Source organism: Temnothorax nylanderi, unplaced genomic scaffold (genome assembly GCF_030848795.1).
Source record: "Temnothorax nylanderi isolate EJ_2023f unplaced genomic scaffold, tnyl_v1.0 TNYL_tig0462_pilon, whole genome shotgun sequence".
NCBI classification, from domain to species: Eukaryota; Metazoa; Arthropoda; class Insecta; order Hymenoptera; family Formicidae; genus Temnothorax; species Temnothorax nylanderi.
This window is the reverse complement of record NW_027249524.1, coordinates 5,001-25,276: the sequence shown is the minus strand read 5'-3', so window position 1 is coordinate 25,276 and position 20,276 is coordinate 5,001. Positions and strand designations below refer to the sequence as shown.

The 20,276-nt window shown below is 34.5% G+C and overlaps 3 protein-coding genes, 1 long non-coding RNA gene and 1 pseudogene across 4 annotated transcripts; 2 read left to right on the top strand and 3 right to left on the bottom strand.

Moving 5' to 3' along the window:
* Nucleotides 1–1,811: 1,811 nt before the first annotated feature.
* On the bottom strand, nt 1,812–6,684 carry LOC139783017 (uncharacterized). Its single transcript, XM_071722141.1, has 5 exons — nt 6,527–6,684; nt 6,119–6,398; nt 5,793–5,933; nt 5,435–5,729; nt 1,812–5,119 (listed from the first exon to the last, which is right to left on the bottom strand). Exons 1-5 carry the CDS (start codon nt 6,682–6,684, stop codon nt 1,812–1,814), a joined length of 4,182 nt encoding a protein of 1,393 aa, XP_071578242.1.
* A 1,468-nt stretch (nt 6,685–8,152) lies between these two features.
* LOC139783012 (uncharacterized) lies at nt 8,153–10,247 on the top strand (annotated as a pseudogene).
* A 1,274-nt stretch (nt 10,248–11,521) lies between these two features.
* Nucleotides 11,522–13,677, top strand: LOC139783023 (uncharacterized). Its single transcript, XR_011721090.1, has 3 exons — nt 11,522–11,886; nt 12,103–12,206; nt 13,226–13,677. It is a non-coding gene; the product is annotated as an uncharacterized lncRNA (long non-coding RNA).
* Nucleotides 13,678–16,721: 3,044 nt separating this feature from the next.
* Nucleotides 16,722–19,041, bottom strand: LOC139783016 (uncharacterized). The gene is made up of 2 exons (XM_071722139.1): nt 16,837–19,041; nt 16,722–16,730 (listed from the first exon to the last, which is right to left on the bottom strand). Exons 1-2 carry the CDS (start codon nt 19,039–19,041, stop codon nt 16,722–16,724), a joined length of 2,214 nt encoding a protein of 737 aa, XP_071578240.1.
* Nucleotides 19,042–19,082: 41 nt separating this feature from the next.
* Nucleotides 19,083–20,258, bottom strand: LOC139783015 (uncharacterized). Its single transcript, XM_071722138.1, has one exon. It carries the CDS (start codon nt 20,256–20,258, stop codon nt 19,083–19,085), a length of 1,176 nt encoding a protein of 391 aa, XP_071578239.1.
* Nucleotides 20,259–20,276: the final 18 nt, after the last annotated feature.

Genomic DNA, 20,276 nt, shown 5'->3' with positions numbered 1-20,276 from the left:
CAATTCTGTCTTTTCGCGGAGACAATCATTGTCAGTACAGGATTGCTTGGCGGGGACGCCGTGTGCGTTACAGAGGGGGACGAATCGTATCGATCCGTGATCGAACCGCGTTGCGGATTACATGAACGCGTGCGCATGACTCGCATGAGTTCGCATAAATTGAACGGGAGCGAAGAGTTATTGGGCGACGCTTCGTGGCAGGGCCGTTGTCTCAGATCGAGAGCTCAGCCTCTGCGATCAGGGCCGTTGAGAGAGATACGGCACCCAACAATTCCTCTCTCGCGAACGGAATTTCGATGTCTATCCTCAACAAGTAGTAATAGTATCAGTATACTCCCATACAGCACAGATTGTTACAGAAAGTTTCCAGAAAGGTTTCAAAAACATTTCAACCTTTCACATTTCATGTGCAACATCTCTGAAAGAATTTTGCAACATGTCATATAAAATGTTGCAATGGAAATGTTTTTGAAACCTTTCACATGAAGATAATTTTTCAAACTTTCAGTTGAGTTATCTCTAAATCGTTTCACATGAAATAATTTTACAAATCTTTCAGTTGAGCTGTTTCTGAAACCTTTCTCACGCAATAAATTTGAAAACTTTCAATTAAGTTATTTCTGAATTGTTTCATATGAAATGATTTTGTAAACCTTTCAGTTGAGCTGTTTCTGAAACCTTTCTCACGCAATAAATTTGAAAATCTTCAATTAAGTTATTTCTGAATTGTTTCATATGAAATGATTTTGTAAACCTTTCAGTTGAGCTGTTTCTGAAACCTTTCTCACGCAATAAATTTGAAAACTTTCAATTAAGTTATTTCTGAATCGTTTCATATGAAATGATTTTGTAAACCTTTCAGTTGAGCCGTTTCTGAAACCTTTCTCGCGCAATAAATTGAAAACTTTCAATTAAGTTATTTCTGAATTGTTTCATATGAAATGATTTTGTAAACCTTTCAGTTGAGCTGTTTCTGAAACCTTTCTCACACAATAAATTAGAAAACTTTTAATTAAGTTATTTCGGAAACATTTTATAAAATATAATTTTGCAAACCTTTCGCAGTTGAGTTTTTAATGAAACTTATACACATATATAGTTTTATCAAACTCAAAGTTTTTGGATTCGCGGTCGAAGGAAAGCGCCCGTTTCTATGCGGCAGCACCCGTTATTTATAACAATTGCGAATCGTGAGGAGGAAGAATAAGTAGACAGTAGAGTTTCGAGGCAGGAGAAAAACTAAGGAGCGAGCAGTGTATATGCGAGCGAAAGGAACGTGCTCTTCAAATTTTGTTACGCAGTAAGTTATCGTTCAGAATTTGATTGTTATTGTAGATTATCCTAAAGCCTCTTATGGCCAATTTCTTCACCGTCGGATAACTCTATCCTTCGGCTCTTAACCTCACTCTTCATATTTTTCTAAGGGGGCAGTTAGAAAAAGATGAATATAGTGAGGTTAACCGAAGGATAACGGTGAATCCAACGGTGAAAAAATTGGCCCTTAGTCCTGGTTGCACCAACGTCACATAACTTTATAACCTTACTAGCTGACCCGGCAAACTTCGTACCGCCTAACAGTCAATAAATGTAGTGATACCTTTTAACTAAACTTAATTTATGATTTTAATTAACGTAAGAAAATGAATACAAAAAATTTATTAAGTTCAATAGTTCATTAGGATAATATATATAAAGAAAAAAAAATTCAATAAAAGTACAAAAATCAAGTATTTCAATGGCGTGTCGGCAAGACATTTGCTTTGATGAAGCTATGTATTTTGCTGCATGGGTTACACTTGGGTTGATTCTCTTCAGTGAAGCACCTTGTGATATACGATATTTTTCGTTTTGTTATCAGGCGCAAGAACAAATAAAGCGGATGGTTTGCCGACACGTGAACATGCCACGTACAATTGACCATGAGAAAAACATGCATTTTCTAAATTCAGACCACAAACACTCAAGGATTGGCCTTGTGATTTGTTAATCGTCATGGTGAATGCAAGACGAATCGGAAATTGAATTCGTTTAAACTCAAAGGGCATATCGGTTGGGATCATCGGAATCCTCGGAATGAGAACTTCCTCACCTTTGAATTTTCCTTTGAGTATCGTCGCGTGAATCACATTGATCATCAGTTTTCTTATCACCAAACGCGTTCCATTGCATAGTTTTGGTTGGTTTAGATTTCGAAGCATGATGACTACCGAGCCAACCTTTAGTTGTAAATTGTGCGGTGGTAAGCCAGGCACATCCAAGGAGTTTAAAAATTCAGTTGGATAGTTGGTGGCTTCGTCTTCGTTTGTTACACAATCAATAGATTTGAATGAATGCAGAGTACCAACGATTTGATTCTGAATTACAAAGTTTAAGTCATCCACATCTTTATTCTTAGCCGCTAAAATTGCTCGCTCACTCAACCATTCATTATTTTTGTGGTTAGCAATGATGTTCTGGAATACTTTGTTGATGAGCTCGTCTTTCGATGAGACAAAATTGCAAAAATTCGGAGGAAATGAAATCAATCCGCTCGATTCGTCGACAGGAACACGGCCATTACCAATAGTCAGCAATTGTTTGGAGAAATCTTGAGCAGATGGATCGTTCAGCAATGCAACTCTCATATTTGCTGCCAGCTGAAGTTTCTTCACATAGCGCCACAGATTTGATGCTTTGAGGCAAGCGTTTATTTCATCGGCAGCAGTCGATCTTGGAATGACTGGCAGTGTTTGGCGGAAATCGCCAGACAGTAAAATCATTGCGCCTCCAAAACATCTGTAGTCATTACGCAGATCTTTCAATGTTCGGTCAAGTGCTTCTAATGCGTATTTATGCGCCATTGTGCATTCGTCCCAGATGATGATTTTAGACGCTACTAAAACTTTGGCCATTGCGGAGTGTTTCGCAATGTTACATGTCGGTTGTTCAATAGTTTGAAGGTTTAACGGCAATTTTAACGCTGAATGAGCCGTACGGCATCCTTCTAACAATGTGGCCGCTATTCCAGAAGAAGCAACTGCTACCGCAATGTCGGATCTCGCACGAACAGTGGCCAAAATCAATGACATGAGAAATGTCTTCCCAGTTCCACCGGGGGCATCCAGGAAAAATAAGCCACCATTTTCATCATCAATTGCCTTCATTAATGTATCATAGACTTCCTTCTGTTGGGAGTTCAATAGGGGTACATTCGTTCGAACTGATTGGTCTAATTCATGTCGATCATATTCACGTTCACGCTCCAATTCTCGATTAAATCCGTCATTCATTCCACGATCTGGCGCTGGCATTCCTAACCTGACTAACAAACTGCCGCACATGAGGTAACACATGTCTTCGATCAAGAGCAAAGCCTGGTTATGCATCTCCTCATTCGCCTCAAGATCTGGATTTCTTGAACTGACACGAATTCGATGTAAAATGTCTTCTGACATGTTATCCTTGTATTTGTTCCACAGGTCACGTGGATTCGATGGGAAGCATGTCGAAATGATGATAGCAAATAATATACGTATCTGACTTGGAGATGCAGAAATAATTGCTTCAGCGATTGCCGTGTCCCAATGAGTATCGTTTTCAAGCAAATTGAGCTTTTGACATGCAGCACGAAATGTTGGGCACACTATACCATTAACAGTTCGTAGTGATTCAAATGATGTTGGCCCACGAACATTCACCAGCAACAACCGCAAATAGAAGCATTCATCATTCTTCGGATGAACTGTGTAAATACGACCAAGAGCATCAGTAGAACGCACATCCGGATGACCAGGAACCGCATCGCCTTGCTTCCGACGTTGAAATTTTTTCGATGAAGCGTTCCAAGTGTAATAACGTGGCATCTCCGAGTAAAGCAACGTTCGTGCAAACGGATCGCTTTGACAAATCGCAAAGAAACTGGTCAATGTTGTCGCTGGAGGTGTTTCAGCACGTTGAGCAACATTCGACGCGGTGAAATATACTCGTTGACCATTCTCCAGATGCACCGCCAAATGTACAACAGTGGGATGACGTTCGTGAATAGGGAATGAGAATATACGCCAAATCGCCTCATTGCAGTTCACATATGGACCAACTTGACAACGCGTAATTTCATCGTTGGTATTGGAGGTTTGGATGCCAAAAACCGCCATATCGCTGCCTTTCGTGACATATTTGCAGATGTATTTGATCGACTTGCAATGTGTCTTGAATGTTTTGGAAAGAAGTGGCGAATATGGAACAATCCAACTGTTGTCGTCCACGAAATCGTTTCCTTTCACTTTCGTTGTGATAGTTCGACCGTTATCATCGGGTGATCGACGCCGATACAGTGGATAACCATCGTTGCCAGTGATGGTCTCCGTCGTCGACTGTCGTGGATAACGTTTGGAACACTTGCCGTCGACCATGCACGGTGATTGGGGGTTGATGGCGCCACACGGTCCATGAATCATATTCGTAATTACAACATCATATAAGTCTAGATCGGTTTCAGGATCAGGAATCTCGGCACATATGATATCATCTATTTGATCTGGTCGAATTCTTTCGACTAACCAAATAAGAATATGTGCATGCGGCAAGCCTCGTTTTTGCCATTCGATTGAATACATCCAGCATCGAGTATCCCCAAAGACGCGTTGCTTAACAATGTAGTTCATCAGCGACCTGATTTTTTGCTTGAAGACACGTGCGGTGATGTCGTGCCGATCATTTGATGTTTGTCCGGGAAGCAGCATTTGAACAATTTCTATCCATTTCGGATTACACGTAAAGGTAATGAATAGATCTGGCCGACCGTAATGACGAACATATGTCATTGCATCTTGCGCATATTCATGCATATGACGCGGGCTACCTGTGTACGTCGCCGGTAGAATAGTCAAACGACCAACATTAGCTGCATCTCCTTCGGTGCTAATTGCATCGCGTAAATGGATATACTCCTCCGAACGCAGTTTGGCTTGATTAAACCGAATAAAATTTAGGCGCTCCGTTTCGATTTTGACGTACATGTCGACGCAATATTGCTGAAGCAATCGACGAAATCGCAGCAAATAGTTGTCAGCATTTTGACGAATCATCAAACGATATGCGTAATAATTCATCGAGCTAACCTTCTTGGTAGTTTCCTCACCTAAAATAAAAACAGTAAAATTAGTATCTTAGAAGTAAAACTTACGTCCATATTCCATGAAAGGGTGAACAGAACCGTGTGATCACTAAATCCCCGAAGGTCATTTTTAGCATATTTAAAAAGGGTTAAGATAAATGATTTAAGATTGGTTGCCAGCCCTTTGCCCAATATTCTCCAAACAAACAGCCCCTAATCCCTTAGTCGACTCTTACGACTTCCTGAAAAATTAGTAGTGGTTCTTTTTTTTGAAAACCAAAACTAAACCGAGCAAAATTTATGTCATGTTGAAATGAAAACTATGATATTAATACTCACCATTCAATGGATTTATCATCTTGATATTGAAGTGATATCCATCGTCTCCTTGCCAAAACATCAGCGGGTATTGCAACGCGTCATATGAACGGTGTGTTTCATATATTTGTTGCAGTTGCCCAGTATCGCGACGTGTAAGCACAATATCGCGTGTTTCCAAGTTTTCACCAACAATCAGGATTGTAACTTCATCTATTGTTGGAGCATTAAATCTGCGTTCGTGTGTTCCAGCTGGTCGTTTATCCGCTCTGATCACGACTTTGTAGTCATCATTTGGCATGCGCTCCAACGCAGTCTTGAACAGCCTGACCAATGCATGATGTTCATGAAGTAGTTACTGCAGATCATGAAGAATTACTCTTTTCATTTCTGTATTGATCTCTTGACGCCGATCAAGTTGTTCCTCCATATTGCCCATGAAGTATATTTGTAAGAATTTATGCTGTGCATCTTCAACAGGTTGCAATGATCCAATTCGATGGTGAATCTGGCCTTGAATCTATAAAGTCGAAAGCGAAGTTAGTATTACTGATTTATAATCACAATTTTTTTTAAATGTTAGCATGCCTTATTTATTTTAGAGACAAATACAGAGACCTAACAAACAACATTTGAGCAAATTTTTATGTCTTAAATCTTATCTTAAAAAAAAAATGAACATTTACTCTCTTCAACATAAATTACCTTGAATGTCGGATTAAATCCATGTTCTACGATAATGTCTGCCCCAAATGAAGTCATTTGAAAACAGCCATTGTATTTTTGAGTATTCGCTAAAAAATGTCGTGATTCTGGTGTTTCGCCACGAAGCAATGAATGCAATGGCTCAGGTGGCGGAGTCAATAATGGCAATTTCACTTTGCCATTAAGGCAACACAATCCAGGCGTTTCTCCAGCAAACTTCAATGCGCCACAATGCCCACAAACAACGTCCATTGAACCAATGCGAACGAAAGGATGCGAACTGTAATCAATTGTGCAATCGTATAGAAACGCTGCTCGATTCAAATCAACACTTGAAGCATTTCTTCTTGCACGTCGAAGATTATCTCGTTGTTGATCTGTGCGATAAGCTCGACGATTTCTCATTGCCAACCGAGCCGTTTCACGGGCTGCCTCTCTTTGCTCTTGTGAAGCACGTGCTCCTTTAGAAGCACGAAGTCGAGCCATACTAACGCGGCGCTCTTCTCGTGCGATTTCTCGTTCTTCTTCAGTGGATTGATTCGCAATGTTACGAAGCCTAATTGCATTACGGCTTTGTTGGGAAAGATTAGACTTTCTGGGTCGCGGCATTTTTAATAATAACTCGCACAATAAGTATTAATAACACTCGCACAAAACAAACAAATCGACCGGTAACCTTTCGCGATTTACAGCTTATATACTGACAGGCAGCGGCAATGGAATGTTCCGAGAATTTCTCATACATTCTGTGTTTATATACATCTCTCTATACATCTCATACATCTCTATTTTTTTGTTTACATTTCGATTCGAGTCCTCCCTCCCTTTCTCCGGCAAACTTCGTACCGCCTAACAGTCAATGAATGTAGTGATACCTTTTAGCTAAACTTAATTTATGATTTTAATTAACGTAATAAAATGAATACAAAAAATTTATTAAGTTCAATAGTTCATTTAGGATTTGGCTCGCGGCCTAGCTTGCCCCCCTCCCCCCCCCCCGGTCGTCGGACCGAGCGACCGCAAAAAATTTCCCGTTCGCCCCGGTAACGAAAAATCGCCCCGGTAACGAAAAACTATACACTCTATATGCTAAGCCGGAAAATTCTACCCCTATTTCATATGGTCTTAATACAAAATCTGTCCAGCCGTTCTTGAGTTATAAATGGTGTAACTAACCCGACTTTGTTTTATATATATAGATTGTTAGTTTAACTCGCTCTTCGTTTTCTAAGGGAAGCAGTTAAGCGGGGAGCACAGACTTTTGCATAACAAATAATGCATAAGCATAAGAAAATTGATTGATCCATATACATGTGCATAAAGAAATTATAGACCAATCCATTTTCTTATGCTTATGCATTATGCGTTATACAAAAGTCTGTGTTCCCTACTTTAGAAAGAGATAGAGAGTGAGTTAAGCTAAGGTTAAAGTTCTGCGACTGAGTGCAACCGGGCCTTATAAAATAAACATTTGTGTATATGTATTATATATATAAAATATATATATATTTTATAATATATTTGTATGTGTCGCTAGATAAGTACGACCTGAATTAAGTGTGAAGAGCATTAATTAACATACAGCTGCATTTCAACGTACACGGAGAAAGCCATCATTTTAATGCTTGAGATTGGCATTTTATTAAAAAAGGTATTTTGTATCTATCTTGGTTTTTACAGTACAAATATTAAATGTAGGTAGATTATGAGATCGATCAATTGCTACACGTACTTAGATATCTCCGTTTTTGTTAGTACATTAATTATATGATATATTTGTATGTGTTGCTAGATAAGTACGATCTGAAGTGTGAAGAGCATTATTCAACATACAGCTGCATTTCAACGTACGCGGAGAAAGCCATCATTTAACGCTTGAGATTGGCATTTTATAGAAAAAAGGTATTTTGTATCTATCTCGGTTTTTACATACAAATATTAAATGTAGGTAGGTTATATGATTGATCAATTGGTACACGTACTTAGATATCTCCGTTTTTGATAGTACATTATTTTATATAATAATAGTAAAAGATGGATAGAAAACGTAAAAATTATTCTTCCATTTCTAAACGGCATTTTCGAAGAATAATTGCTCATAATACTGCTTTAGATTTATTAAATTTTACTAACAATGAACATTCTGAAATTGACGATGAATTACAACTTGATAATATTGAAATCGATGAATTAGAGCTTGATAATAATATTGAAAATGTAGAGCCAATAGAAAATGAATTTGCCAATAGAAACAATGAACTTGAAAACGACTTAATTGAAAGCAACACAGTTGATGATATTGAATTGAATGAGGAAGAAGAAAAAGATAATAGTGATAGTAACGACAATAGTGATAATGATCCAAGTTTAAGTGAATTAATTGAGGAATCAGTAGTACAGCATATGAGAGATTTTGAATCTGACAATGAAATTGATAATGAAGAAAGTGATCAATTTATTAAGGACATAGCTTCTTGGGCAATTATGTTCCACATTTGCCACGTTGCTCTCGCGGCACTTCTGTTTATATTACGAAAATATACGCAGTATTTATTTCCAAAAGATCCTCGAACATTGCTTAAAACGCCAAGGCATACAGAAGTCGTTGAAATGGGTTCGGGACAATATTGTCATTTCGGCTTACAAAATGCATTAAAAAAAATTTTAGATGAATATATTAAGGTTTTAGGCCGAATGACTGTTAGTCTGGATATATTTATAAACATTGACGGTTTGCCAATTTCTAAATCAAGCAATTCTGCTTTATGGCCCATTTTATGTTCAGACACCGTTCTAAAATCAGTTTTTATTGTTGGAGCATACTACGGTCAAACGAAACCGCAGTGTAACAATGATTTTTTACGACATTTTGTTGACGAAGCAATTTCTTTAAACAATACTGGACTTTTTTATAATGGAATTAAAGTAAAAATTAATTTTCATGGTTTAATTTGTGATGCGCCAGCAAAAGCTTTTATTTTATCAATAAAAAATCATAACGGTTACAATAGTTGTACGCAATGTACTATTACAGGCGAGTACTTAGATGGACGGTTATGTTTTCCAGCGACAAAAATTGTTGATGCTTTAAGGACTAATGAAGATTTTGCTAATAATAAATACAATGATTTCCAAACTGGTGAAACAATTTTAAAGCAGATTCCCAATTTTGGATTAGTTTCTAGTGTACTACTTGATTCTATGCACTTAATATTTTTAGGAGTAGTGAAAAAATTGATATTGCTTTGGGTTAAAGGTCCGCGTACTGTACAATTAAGTCAACAGTTGTTAAATCAGATTTCAGGGGCTTTATTAAATTTACAAAATAGTGTGCCAAATGATTTTGTTCGACGCCCACGATCGCTAAAAGACGTAAAATTATGGAAAGCAACGGAATTTCGCCAATCTCTTCTTTACACTGGTCCAGTTGTACTAAAAGGCATATTAAGAGAGGATATGTATAACAATTTTATAACATTACATATTGCCGTAACAATCCTTGCTAGTCCTGTTCTTTCAAAAGATAATAATAATATTATATGGGCTCAAATGTTAATGGAGTATTTTTTAAAATGTTTTAAAAAAATTTACGGAGCTAAATTTATGTCTCATAATTTGCATAATTTGTTACATATTTGTTCAGATGTGCGGAAGTATGGACCCATCGATGAGTTTAGTGCTTTTAGATTTGAAAATTACATGTTAAATATAAAGAAAATGCTTCGAAAAAATGAGAAACCTCTTCAACAATTGTCAAGAAGATATTCTGAACTCAAGAACTTTAATATGCCTATTAAGAAACGGAAAAACAGTAATGAAATTTATTTTGAAAAAGTCCACTCAAACGGACCTCTAATTGACGGTTATAATTTTTCTTGTCAATGGGACTGTAGTGTCAGTTTTGAATTTAGTTAAACGTGACGATAATACTAAATTTATAATTGGTAGAAAGCTTAAAGTAGTAAAAAATTTGTATTCTGATCCTGTCTATCCTTGTGCATCAGAACAATTGGGTGTGCAAGTTATGCGCGAAGACACTGCTGTATGCCTTTAGCCATGTGAAAATATTCGAAATAAAATGCCGTATAATCAAAATCAGTTTGTTGTTTTCCCAGTGATACATACTTAGAAATGACCAATAATGCGATCTTTAAAATAGGATATTAAGATTTTTCAATGATATAAAATAAATAACCCACATAGCACGTAATATTACAGAAATATTGCAGTAATATTGCAATATAGTAGAAATATTACGTATTACAATGAAATATTTCAGAAATATTACTGATGTATTATACGTTTTTAAATAATATTGAAATATTACAGTAATATTGCTGCAATATATTGTTGAAATATAATACTTTAAGTAGCAAAATAATGTCAAATGACATTTTAATGACATCTTATTGACGTCATTAAGACGTTATTAAGGTATCACACAATCATACGTACGTATTGCACAGATAATATATACCAGTTAAAGAATTTTGGACTGAAAGAAAGAAAAATCTGAATCAAAAAATGTGATGGAATCAAAAGACTGACTTGTACTTTCGGGGAATAAAAGTGATTAACACAAATTTTATAAGTGGTATTTAATTTTATAACTTGTTATTTGTTTTGTAATAATAAAAGGTAATTATATATACAATTAATTTTTAATTAAGAGCCAGTAAGTAAATTGATAATAAAATAAATGGATAAAATTTAAAATTCATATTTCTTATATAATCAATATTAAACTTTTCAAATTACGAGTTTGTCACACGGATAAACAGAACGTTTCTGTGTGCGTAAGTGGAGGGAAGAACGCTAGTGTGTGTGGCTATGCGCTTGGTCGCAGCACCGACCCCCACCATTCCCGGTCTTCTCTCGCTGTCTCTTGCAGGAGTCGGTTGGCGAGCTCGATCGTGTTCGGACGTGTTTTGTCCGGAAGCAAATTTTTTTCAAAGTATTGCGACTGTTACTGTCTGCATTGTTTAACTATCAGTACCTTGTATCGGCGTCTTTCGAGGCCTACAACCTTTGTAATTACGCCGCTTGCGGCTTATAAGACTAGTGGTTCGCCCTGGCCGTTTTTAGAGCAGCACTACTGCTTGAAGGCCATTATTACATAGGAAGAAGAAGCTGTCTCTTGCATGGCTCCGTGGGACCACGCAATCACGTAGTACGACACCGCACAGAAACAATTGTTTTAATTTCAGGTAATTTTTCTTTATTTAATAAATATTGTTCACACAAATATTTTTAAAAGTATTTTCGTATAATTATTACTAATATGTACATTGTACATATATATTTGGCGATTTGTCGTTAAATCCAAAAATAGAGATTACGTGGCATGGTCTGCAAAAACCAAAAACCACGTTTATATATCATAAAAATCATTTCAAAGACCATCTTAAAATACATATATTTGCCTTTGTAACCTTATTGAACGAGTCTCTAATGAAATTATTTATTAACGGCTTTATTCTCAAATCTTGATGCTAACTTAACCTCAAAATTTTTAACAGTTTAATCCAACTGGAGCCCTCAGTTGCAGATACGTGATAGAAATATGCCGATCCCAAATCTTCTAAAAAGCAGTTTAATCATTAATTAAGTGATTTAACCATGATTATTTAACCATTTACGTGATTTTATAATAATTATTGTTCTTATACTATATATTACAGTATTGCTTTCCATCAGTGGATGTTCATGCAGTCCAGAGCAGCACCAAGTAGTTTGATAGAAGAGCAAAAGATTTATTTATTAGATACGTAAGTAAGAAAAAGTTAAATTTGATATAAACCATGCTTTCCAATATTAAAATCGTCAATACTGAAAATCCAAAGTATACGTGTAACATTAACTACAGATTTTCAGTATACATAGATAGTGAATATCGGAATACAGATTCATACTTAATCTACTTTTATGTTTAAAATATATAATTAGATGTAAATAATAATTACTGTTTTTGTATTATGTTGCAGTGTTACGTTGCTTTCCATCAGTAGAAGTTCACGCAGAGCAGCACCAAGCAGTTTGATTTCTATCAAACTCTTCTGAGCGACAGCTTTATTTATTAGATACATAAGTAAGAAAAATTTAAACTTGGTATAAACTGCGTTCCAATATTTTAATATCCAGTACTGAAAATCTAAAGTGTATGTATAACATTAACCATAGATTTTCAGTATAGACAGTGAATATTGGAACACGTCATACTTAACCCCGTACTCTTATGTTTGAATATGTAATTATGTATGAAATAAACAGGGTGATTTATTTCGTGTGCCAATCATCTCCGCTCTAATTATCTCAGAAAGTATTGATTTATTGGAAAAATGTTTCGGATAAAAGTTGGAGGGTTCAAGGAGGACCAATAGACAATTTTATTAGATTTTGAGTCCGGGACCTGTGTTAAGCCTAATAGGATCCAAGTCAAATTATTTAAATATAAATCCCTTTTTTATTGTATCATCTTTTTCTACTAATTAATATGAACAACTTTTGTCTGAAACATTTTTTTATTTGCCTTATACTTTTTGAGATATTCAAGGAAAACTTGGTTTCAAGAATATACTGTTGCAATAGTATTCTAATTTCTTTAAATAATTGTGTACACATGAAAGCTTCAAGGAAATGTATACACAAATATTTAAAGAAATTGGGGTATTATTGCAATAGCATATTCTTGAGACCATATTAAGTCAAAAAGTCTTGTATCATTTTTCCCTCCGACAAGCATTTATCAAGATATCATAAGCTAAATATTAAAAAAATTACCAAATTTTTCTTGAATATCTCAAAAAGTATAAGGCAAATAAAAAATGTTTCAGACAAAAGTTGTTTATATTAATTAGTAGAAAAAGATGATGTAATAAAAAATGGGAGTTTTTATTTAAAAAATTTGACTTGGACCCTACTGGGCTCAACATGGGTTCCAGACTCAAAATCTAAGATCATCCATTATTCCTCTATGAACCCTCCAACTTTTATCTGAAACATTTTTCCAATAAACCAATACTTTAGGAGATAATTGGCACACAAAATAAAACTCACCTTGTATAATCAGATATAAATAATAATTACAGTTATTGTATTATGTTATAGTGTTACGTCACTCTTTATCAGTGGAAATTCATACAGTGCAGAGCAGAGCAATGCAGAGCATGGAGCAGTTTTGAAGAAGAAAGAGATAGAAAGATAATATCAATATTATTTTCTTAATATTATATGTAATACTATTATTAAAAATAACAATTTGATAAAATTTAATAAAATTCATTAAAATGGTTTAATTTTTAGCAATATTAAATAAATATTGTCTAATATTACACAAATAATATTATTGCGTTAACAATATCAATATTATTTTAATATTGTATGTAACAATACTATTAAAAATAATTTAATAAAATTTAATAAAAATTATTAAAATGGTTTAATTCCTAGCAATATTGTATAAATATCACGCAAATATTACAGTAATATTACCGTAATATTACTGATATATATTACAGTAATATTACTGATATTCATTTGCGCGGACATTTTAATATTACCGAGATATCTCAGTAATATTACTGCAATATTTCTGTTATATTTTATTGTAATATTGCAATGGAAAAATAATATTGCTGCAATATTACTGAAATATTATGTGCTATGTGGGAACTTATTATATATTAGATATCTGTATAAATATGTATTTTTCTTTTTGATGATAAGTATATATGTAGGGATAAAAGCCATAGTGGTGTAAATCAAAGTTTTAAAAATATTGACTTGTGTGCATAGATGCAATTATATATTGTATATAGATTGCATCTACGTACACGAGTCAATATCTTACAAATTTTGACTTACACCGCTATGGCTTTTATCCCTCCATATATATATCAAAGTTAGGTTGAGAACCTGTAATATACTGTGTCTTGCCTTTTACAATGTATATTTAGACACAGATATATAATTGCCATATATTTGTATTCTTACGTTCACAGTAAAGACTAGTATTATATTAATATTATTATTATTTTGTTAATATTTGATTATTTTAAATACGTGTATTTTTATATAAAAGTAGTTGCATTTAAAGTATATTTGTATGCATGGTGTGTTGTGACTTTATATGCAGACCGCGAGATAGATACCTCGCTATACTTTTTATATTGTAGAGTACGACAATAAGTAAGAATAGCGATGAGTCGATTTTCCATCGTCGAATTTGAGGATGGACTGCAGTTAGTGCCTAGCAATTGGTTAAGAGGAACATTGGAATGCTTCTGGCCAACGCACGAGAACATAAAAAGACTTCATAAAAATATTGCTGAATGCAAAGAACCAGATGATGAAAATTGGGAATCGTAAAAGTTGTCCGCATTTTTGGAAGGGCAAGTGAGTAAATAAATGACTGCTTCAAATGTATATTGGTTTAACATAACAAAAATAAATTTTTCTATAATATATGTATCAAATATAATCACTGCATTGTATACATATAAGTAACTAATAAATGCAAATATAATTAATACATATATAATGTGTATATAAGGTAGTATATAAATCGTGTATATATATATATATATATATTACATAAGTTTCATTCCGTAAATATGTAAATGTTGAATTCTTTTATTTATTTATATTTTATGATTTGATTTGTCATTAATGTAATAAGTAAACATATTCTTATTGTCAAGATGTGACTGTATATGTACTGTATTGTACATTTAGCTAAATGTTTTAATCAAGAGACACGGTAGTGTCTCGCGCCAAGTATACGCGGAGCGAGACCGACCGTGACTCTTTTACGCGACGCGACGGGTTGCGAGTACTCGAGATGTTGAGATCTCGATAACGAGTGAACGGATCAAGTTCTAAGTAGGCTTGATCGATAGCTTGGGGTCGAATTAGGGGGGGGGGGTTTCTCTTATAATATTTCCGCTACGTGCCCTACGAGCGGAGATATTGCGACGCAAAGTCAAAATGTGAAAATTTTTTTTAAGATACGGAGATACGTCGTCGTCTCTCAATCAATATAACATACTAGCTTTTGAGCCCGCGCTTCGCGCGGGTGAATGGGGAGGGGGGGGGGCGTAAAACAAAAAAAAGCCGCTACATTTTCATCTCCGAAAAATTTGCATTTTGGTATCAAATTCGAGAGAATCGGCCCATGTGTGCGCGCGTGTATGTGTGTGTCAGCACATACAATTCTTTGAGATTCGGTCAATTATTTCCAGAAAAATTGGAAAAATTTTGGAACCGGTTTCCAAAAAGATCGGTAACCAAAAATTATACACTTAATGCAATCCCCGGGAAATTCTACCTCTACTTCATATACAATTCTTTGCGATTCAATCAATTAATTCCCGAAAAATTGGAAGAATTAGAAAAACCGGTTTTCAGAAAATGGGTAACAAAAAATTATACACTTTATAACACTCCTCGGAAAATTCTACCCCTGTTTCATATACAATTCTTTGAAATTCGGTCAATTATTTCCGGAAAAATCGAAAAAATTAAAAAAACCAGTTTCCAGAAAATCGGTAACAAAAAACTATGCACATTATGATACTTCCCGGGAAATTCTACCCCTGTTTCATATACAATTCCTTAAGATTCGGTAAATTAATTCCCGAAAAATTCTCGTAAAATTTGAAAAAAATTCGGAACCGGTTTCCAAAAAGATCGGTAATGAAAAATTAACCACGACATTTTCATCCCCTGAAAATTCTACCCCTATTTCATATACTTTTGGTAAAAATTTGGTCCACTAACGAATGAGTAGTTCGCGCGGGCCTCAGAGCTAGCGCGTAAACCTCAAAGCTAAGAAATTATATATATAGATAAAGGCTTAGCCCCGGAGGACATATGTAATAAAACACGCAAATAGGTGCTAGCGTATATTTACATTTAACGCTAATAGATTTCCGCATCACCCTTGAGGTACTATTGTAAATGCGTTTTTTTTAGTGGTTTCCCCAGTAGGCCTATTCCACTATAAATAAAAATAGCTGTACCACTATAAATAAAAATTTTGGTACCAATTTCAAGGGAATCGATCGCAATTTACTTTTTGACATTTTAAAACGTATCTCGTATTGCACACTTACACTCATACTAAAAATTAATTATTATTTGTAAAATTACTTTTACAATTTTAATATTTATAATTTTTCATGTAATTTATTTTAAAATTTTTAAATGTATATTTTATTAACATTTTAATTATTATATTATTCATTTATACAATTTTATAATTTTTCAATTTATAAAATTTCTCTGTATATTACATTTTTTGTAAAACATTTTTTACTTCCTTCTATTAGATGTCCTTGATTGCTTAATTCATCAATCTTAATTTTTACACTTTCCTTTCTGGTTGCTCTAGAAAATGCCACATAAAGTTGACCATGAGCAAATACAGGATGTGGCAAATAAATCCCAACTTTTTCTAAACTTTGTCCTTGTGATTTATTGATTGTCATAGCAAATGACACTCGAATAGGAAACTGTCTTCGTTTAAACTTAAATGGCAGTTCCAAATCACTTGTAATTAAATCCATCTTTGGAATAAAGACAATCTGTCCTCGAGCAGGACCAGTTAGAACCTCTGCATAAATTAGATTATTTTTCAAATTAGTAACAATAAATCTTGTGCCATTACAGAGTCCTTTTTTAGTATTTAAATTTCTTAATAGGATTATTATAGCACTGACTTTTATTTTAAGTCGATGAACTGGCATTCCAGAAGGTGTCAGAGAGTTTAAAAACTCAGTTGGAAAATTCAATTGCTCTTGTGGATCATCACTTACAATAGAGTCAATTGAGAGATACTCTTTTTCTTCTCCTTCCATTAGACAAAGAATTTCATCATTAATTTTAAATGTATCCTCATTCTTAGGACAAAGAATAGTTCGATCTGGATTTTCTTTAATCTGTTCCATGGTGATTCTATCACCAAAAATTTCAGCAATAAGAGATTCTTTTGATATAAAATTCTGGGGAATTTCAATTGTATCGAGATGTAGTCCATCCGTATTTGATAATTTACCATCTCCGAGTTGCATTAGCCAATTTGCAAATTCTTTTTCTTCCCCAGTTCTCATATTTTGCTTTAGTTTAACCTGAGTTACATTCCTCCATATAGAACTGTATTTTACAGTCGACTCAATTATGGCTGCTTTCTGTGCATGTGGCACTACGGGAAGATTTTGTCTAAAATCTCCTGCAAATAAAATTACTTTTCCTCCAAATGGTCGAGGATTCTTCATTAAATCTCTTAAAAGTTTATCAACTGCTGTTAAAGCATGTCCAACAGTCATGCTCACCTCATCCCATATGATTAGTTTGGCAATGATCAGTTCTCGTGCAGCTTGAGAATTTCCTCTGATATTGGATTTAACACTATCATCAATTGGAATTGAAAGCTTGAATAGAGAGTGATAAGTTCTTCCTCCTTTTAGAAGTGTTGCTGCAATTCCAGTCGAGGCACATGGAAGAACTATCTCGTTTCTTCCTCGAATAACACTTAGAAATGTGTTAAATAAATAGGTTTTACCACTTCCTGCAAACCCGTCAATAAAAAATAACCGATGAAGTTCATTTTGATTTTCAATTGCTCGCATGACAATATCGTATACGTGCTTTTGCTCAGCATTTAATGTCGATAATAAATAATCACCACGTATTCTTTCTTCATCCACATTATACTCTGTTATGTAAATATTTACTGGAGTTGGATTTGGTAATTGAAAATTCTCACAGCTACTTCCATTATTTATTAAAATTTCTTGTATATGATTTAAAGCCATATTTTCAGGATTAACAACATTCTTATGTACAAAGTCCTCAATCAAGAAATCTTTGTATTTATTCCAAATAGCTAATACATCTATTGGAGTTCCAAATATGCAAATGTAAGAAAATAATTCTCTAAGTTGTACAGGCATTTTGGATTCTATTGCCTCCTCTAGCGTTTTTCCCCAAAGATCATCAGTTTCCACCAAATTTTTTGCAATTGCTGCATCCTTAAATGTCTCATAAACAACTCCATTAACAGTTTTCAAATCTTTAAAACATTTAGCTCCAGCCACATGTAATAGAAGAAGACGTAGATAAAATCTCTCAATATCTTTTATGCTTACTGTATAGAGTCTTGAAATTATCTTGTCACCACCTTTTTTGCGTGGCTTCCACTTAGTTTCTTTTTTATCGTATACATAATGATAAGGAATATCTGTGTAAAGAAACTGTACTGCATTTTCATCAGATTGATTTAATTTTAACCATGCAGTCAGCGTAGTATCTCGATTAAGCTCTCTTTGAGCAGCTTGCTCTTCATTTCCCGCACGAAAATAAACCATTTGGCGATTAGGCAAATGAACTGCCAGTCTTATGACTGTGTGAGACTTCATGAACAGATCATATCCGTTCAGTCTCCACATTGCTTCTGGAGCACTAACATATCTTGCATTCAGGAATGAGTTAACTTCATCTATTCTAATGAATCTTGTGCCATCTCGTGCTTGTACTTCAATTGCAGCACAGTCAAATCCTTTATGAATATATTTGTATAAATATTTTACACTCTTCACTGATGAACATATTTCCAAATTTATATGTCGATTATATTTCATTATTAAATATGGTGAATATGGGACCACCCATCGATTGTCAATTTTTTTGCCTCTGACGATGTATTTTTTCTCAAAATTTCTACGTTGATACATAGGATATCCATTTACATTAGCATTAGTTTCTTCACGAAATTCTTTTGGAAAACCTTTTAAACATTTTCCATCTTCCCCAGTGCAAGGATATCTCATTGAGGGATCTCCACATGGACCGTGAATCATATGTTTCAAAACTTTTTCATTAAGTTCTGGATATCTTTCTTCGTCAGGGATTTCAGCCCATACCATCATGTCAATGACTTCTTGAAGTCGTGGCTTATCTTCATCACTTAACATTGCAAGTAAATGCAAATGTGGAAGCCCTCTTTTTGAAACTCAATTACGCCTGCATAAGCTATAATATTTCCAAAAATTTTATTTTGTATTAAATCCTTTAAAACTTCTTTGACATCCAAGTTAAATGTTTTAGCAACTAAATCAGGTCGAAACTCTATTAGACATCCATCAAGGTTATTCTTAATTTCTGGACATTGAGGATTGCAAGTCATGGTAAGAAAAATGTCTGGTTTACCAAACTTTCTGACCAAAGACATAGCATCTTGGTATCTTTCTTGCATGTTTCTTGGACTGCCCATAAATGAAGATGGTAATATTACAGGTATACCAACTGTAATTCCTTCATTTTGTGCTCGATTATCAAGATGATCCATTAATCCGGAATAAAGTTCAGCTCTTAATTGAGGTTGATTCAATTTAATATAATTAAGTCTATTGGCTTCAGTTTTCATATATGCATCAAGTATAAATTGACATCTCAATTTTCCTGCCCTTTTAAATTGGCTAAATTCAACTCTTGGTGCCAGCAGATGAGCATAATAATCCATTTGACTTATCTTAAATCCTGGATATTTAGGATTATCTGATTTAAGTTCTGAATGCCATCCATCGTTACCATATGGATATAACAATGGATAACACATTGGGTCACATCTTTTGTCCAAAATTGATATTTGTTGTACATCGTTCGAATTTTTATTATAAATCCTAATGTCTCTTTCAAATGGAGGTTCACCATCTACATTCTGAAAGACCACAGCAATTTCATTAGCTTGTGGAGCATTGTATCTTCTTTGATCATGTTGAGGATCTTTTCTAAATGACAACATTAAATTTATTGTTTTATTGCCTATTGGATTCAGATCTTTTTCAACTTGACGCATCATCTTGAAAGTTTTTGCAAATTCATTACATTGAACCATAAAACATGACAAATCTTTCATTATTTCTGGATCACATTCTTGATTAGCTTTGTTATTCATTCTATGATTTACAGCTTCTTCTGTATCTAAAAAGTAAAGTTGTGCAAATCGCGGAGCTTGCCCATCCGCTGGGCGCATTGCCGTCGAGGTCAAATGATGATATTGCCCATGAATTTTTAAACAATAAGGAGCATTGTTCACAACATTCAATGGATTTCTATTTCCCGGGGCACCCATGGAAGCCATAGCTAAAGCACTGTTATA